This window comes from Nanorana parkeri, unplaced genomic scaffold, assembly GCF_000935625.1.
Source record: "Nanorana parkeri isolate BGI_ZX_2015 unplaced genomic scaffold, ASM93562v1 scaffold233, whole genome shotgun sequence".
Taxonomy (NCBI): domain Eukaryota; kingdom Metazoa; phylum Chordata; class Amphibia; order Anura; family Dicroglossidae; genus Nanorana; species Nanorana parkeri.
The window spans coordinates 47,902-52,307 of NW_017306501.1; the positions used below are offsets into that span (position 1 = coordinate 47,902).

Below are 4,406 nucleotides of genomic sequence, written 5' to 3' on the forward strand. Positions count from 1 at the left end.
TCTTTGCCCTCGTGCCCGGTATTGTGGGGCGACTCAACCTGTGCTGTGAACAACCCACCCCCACTTGTTACACAGATATATAATCTATTTTTGCACTGTAGAGGTAATAGGAAGCTCAGGGGTCTCTGGAAGTTCAGATCTATCATCACTCTAGAGAATGCAGTCTTGGAGCTGGCTAGTCTTCCCCTTAGTCCCCCTCTTTTGATGAGCCCGAAGGCTTCAATAACATGCCTAGGCGGGATGGCTTTTGACTTCATGGTACAGGCTGATAGCAGGAACATCTTCCTTTTTTCATCATACCTCTAGCATACTTTATTTTTTTCTTTGACAGATGTGTTTTTGGTTCACTTTGTATGTGTATATGATGCCTATTTTAGTTTCATCAGAAGACAGCACTTTCTGCCATAGTTGTACAGCCTTTCTATTCCTTGACCCTGGTAGTAGGACAGGCCTGTCACGCGTTGCCTAAGTAGAGATTTGGGTTGTACTGACCTGTCTAACATGGCTAGTTTCTGTTGAACTGGTGTCCTACCTGCACACACAATACCCGCAATCGGTGACAAGTGTCTTAGGCGTTAGCACCGGCTTTATATTGCGTTAAAAAAAATCAGACCATGGGGGACCCCAACTCTCGGAAGAAGCAGGCTCTGAACCGGCTGCGCTCCCAGCTTAGGAAGAAGAAAGAGTCTCTGGCTGACCAGTTTGACTTTAAGATGTACGTCGCCTTTGTGTTCAAAGACAAGGTGAGTCGCTCGCTTACTTTCATGGTGCTGATGGTCATCAAAAATAGAGAAGTGACTCACTTGACAGGGTGCCCAGCCCTTCCTCACGCCATCCAAAACTTGACAGGTTTTGCTCTTTCATACAGTACAGAACTTTTAGCTACTTAAGGTGGATCTTGCTCCATTTTAAAGTGACCCTAAACTCAGGAGTTGAATCTTAATGCATCCAAGTACCTTAACTATTAAAACTACATCCTATGTGTGTATCACTCGGCTGTAGATCCTCAAATCATCTCTGAATTGGTGCAGGAGGGTGACTACTTTTGTTCCCCATGGTCCCTGTGTGTTGTAAAGTAGCCACCGCTCCAAGCTCGCTCCTGTGATGGACTACAATCCCCATACAAATGAGTAAACTAAACATGAGATTGTAGTCCATCACAGGAGCGAGCTTAGAGTAGTGTCGGCATCGATTCAGAGATGATTTGGGGATCTGCAGCCGAGTAATACACAAATGGGATACAGTAATGTTAAGATACTTGAATGGATTTTGAAGATTTAACTCCCGAGTTGAGTGTCGCTTTAATAGATTAGTTACTGAAGGTGAACCTTGCCCTATTTGAAGTGTTTTAAAGTCCTGCTTGAGAGGATCTTGTGTGGCTTATTTGTTGCCCTTTGTTCCTTTGGCTGGAGTTGGCCTCAATTTATTCCTGCCAACTTCAGCATTGGTATGATTGTCTGTCTCTAGGGGATCCAACCAATTAATCGGTAATGAGAAGTTAACTATTCTCATTATGGATTAGTTGGTTGGATCCCCTAGCTCTCACCTCCACGCTGGGAAGAGGGCACAGCAAGCAGGGGGCGGTGCAATAGCCAGCCTGCTATTGCAATTTGAAATGGCCAATAGCAGGCTAGCTATTGTACCAGCCCTCTATCTGCTGTATTTACATTCAGCTGCCATCTGTGGAATCTTGCCACTGGCAGCTGTCATTCCCTGGCTGAAGCTATTCAAGTGCCATGTGCTTACAATACAATTATTTAAAAAAAGGTGGGAAAAAGCCAGTTTCAGACTGACAAATTCTGCTAAGGGAGGTGCATTGCAGTGCCTTTTCATTTTAATGGCATTGCAAACACACCTCCCACCCACAGTGTGATGGAGCGCACGGTACCGCAATGCTGAGCGTTGCAGTGCAATTACAAAGTTTACTTCACAATAAAACTGGATGCAGTTTTTTTTTTTTTTGCAACACCATTTCTGTTTATTTAATTTTAAATTAGTGATGGTATTTTATTTTTATCCAATCTAAAAAATAGGGCAGCTAATGGCTTATGAAAATCCTTAGTTGCAGCCCTAATTGTCTCTGTGGGTAATAAGAGATCATTTACTGGAAAGACAAATGGCAATGTGTAGCCATGAATTCAGGGCATGACAGATCACAGGAACAAAGTCAAACCAAGAAAGACACAGAAGAGGGAAATTTGACCTAATAAGTCATAGTGGGCCTCTCGGGTTATCTGTCTGCTTTCAATATGAAGCTGTCACTTTGCCCATTCAGAATCTACTCAGCCTGTTCATCTTACTCAGAATAGGTGGAAGGATCTCTGGTATCACTTTAAAAGTTCAAGTATTGGTTCATTAATGGATTCTGTACACAGTGACTTTTCTGAGCATTGCTGCTAATAAAATAACTGAATTGTTTTATATTTTAGTGCAATAGATGCTTGAGATTAGAAAAAATATTTGTGTGAAATCCTTTTTCTATACGGCATACTTCTAAACATTTTCAGGGTTATTCACAAAAGGGTGAAGGGTTTGGAGAAGGCAGGATAAGTGAACAATCTAGGACAACATAGCTGAACTGGAAAGTGAGCTGAATTGGAGAATTTTTCCAAGTCAGCTATGTTGTCCTAGATTGTTCACTTCTCCTTCCTTCACCAAGCTCTTCACCCTTTTGTGTATGTACCCGTTTATATTAAACAGCATAGTACCGTAGTTGAATTCTAACCCTTTAATGGATCCTCTATCTATGTGGGTGTGATAGTTGGGTAATCTGCATTATTGGAGGCTCTTCAGTCTTCTCAGTGGTGAATGACTTGTAACTTTCTTCCTTCCTTTTCTGCAGAAAAAGAAGTCAGCTCTGTTCGAAGTGGCTGATGTTATACCAGTTATGACTAACAATTATGAAGAAAATATATTGAAAGGTGTGCGGGATTCCAGCTACTCCTTGGAAAGTTCCCTTGAGCTTCTGCAGAAGGATGTTGTACAACTTCATGCACCTCGCTATCAGTCCATGCGGAGGGTAAAGTGTTTTGCATATTTGATATTGGAACAATCTGCCCTTTTAGACGTCCACATTTGACCACAATACAGCAGATAGTATCTTAGAACAGGTGCTTTTACTGTATTTTACTTCCTAACCTGCAGACTTCTCTGAAGTATTGTACTTTACACATAGCAGTCTTTTTCCACTGACAGCTGAGTGACAACACCCTTTATAAAGCCCTGACCCTACCTGCAGACCCATGCCCCCTTCGTACTTGAGCATTGCAGTTAATGTGAATCACTGAATTATTAAACTTGTGAGGGTCTAAGCATAAGAATGTATGTTTCTATCTCCTCTTTGTGCAACTTTTTGCACTTTGTAATATTGCAAGTGCTCTGATATGCAATACTTCTGCCCGGGCTGTTTCCCACCCCTGGGGTATGATGCCTTATAGAAGAGTGCTGACGGCATTATCATTCATGAGGTTTTCAGCAAAATGCACCCTCCTTCGGAATGTAGAGTAATCGGTTTTAGACCTGTAAAATGCACCACACCTAAGAAGTTGAGGTGTGAAAGGGCTAATTTTCTTTTTTGTTGAAAAGCGTTGGTGTACTGCCAGCTGCTCTTTGAACAGACTGTAAACACATTGGCTTATGCACGTTATCACTGTAGTAGTTTGCATAACATCTATGTTGTCTTATAGGATGTAATTGGGTGTACTCAAGAGATGGACTTTATTCTTTGGCCTCGGAATGATATAGAGAAGATTGTGTGTCTTCTGTTTTCAAGATGGAAGGGATCCGATGAGCCCTTTAGGCCTGTTTTGGTAAGTAGAGCTCTCTGATAATATGCAAAGGAGCTGCAGAAAGGTATAGGGATATCTGCTGTATTCTGTGTATATGTATTAGGCCAGTGAATGTTGGAAGGACACAGATGGCTCCTTTTCTGTTTTTAGTTTATATTTTCTGTTAAAGTGGCAAGACTACTCTCAAAAGGCCCAAGGTCCTTCAAGTGAAGGGTGTCACAAATGTTCACTAGGGGGTGGTGGGGGGATTAGCCAGTCTGACTTGAAGAAAGTAGAGATCCTATTAACCTTCCTGGCGGTGTTCCCGAGTGTAGCTCTGGGTCACTTTTCCATGCCATAAGCGGTAATTCCGAGCTACACTCGGGAATGCCGCATAGCATTACTTACCTTGTCCCTCGAGCCGTGCTGTGATCTCCGGCCGATGGCGGGTTCCGTCCCTTGTGAGCGTATGCGTCGCAGGGGACGGAACCGGCGGGATAATTTTTAAAAAAATACACCGAAAAAAGAAACGGAAAAAAAATTCATAAATCATACCGCCAGGGAGGTTAATATGGGCGTTTTTTAACTTCTCTGCATTAGGGTAAAAACGTCCCAGCACCTTTTTTCTCCCCAGTCCCC

The 4,406-nt window shown here is 42.6% G+C and overlaps 1 protein-coding gene across 1 annotated transcript in view; it reads left to right on the forward strand.

Annotated features, from left to right (window-relative positions):
* Positions 1-500: 500 nt before the first annotated feature.
* Positions 501-4,406, forward strand: part of CUNH6orf62 (chromosome unknown C6orf62 homolog) — a 7,784-nt gene continuing 3,878 nt past the window's right edge. The window contains exons 1-3 of the mRNA XM_018556317.1: positions 501-743; positions 2,843-3,019; positions 3,687-3,809. Coding sequence (XP_018411819.1) covers positions 615-743; positions 2,843-3,019; positions 3,687-3,809 — 429 coding nt within the window. The 5' untranslated portion in view covers positions 501-614. The remainder of the gene's footprint in view (positions 744-2,842; positions 3,020-3,686; positions 3,810-4,406) is intronic.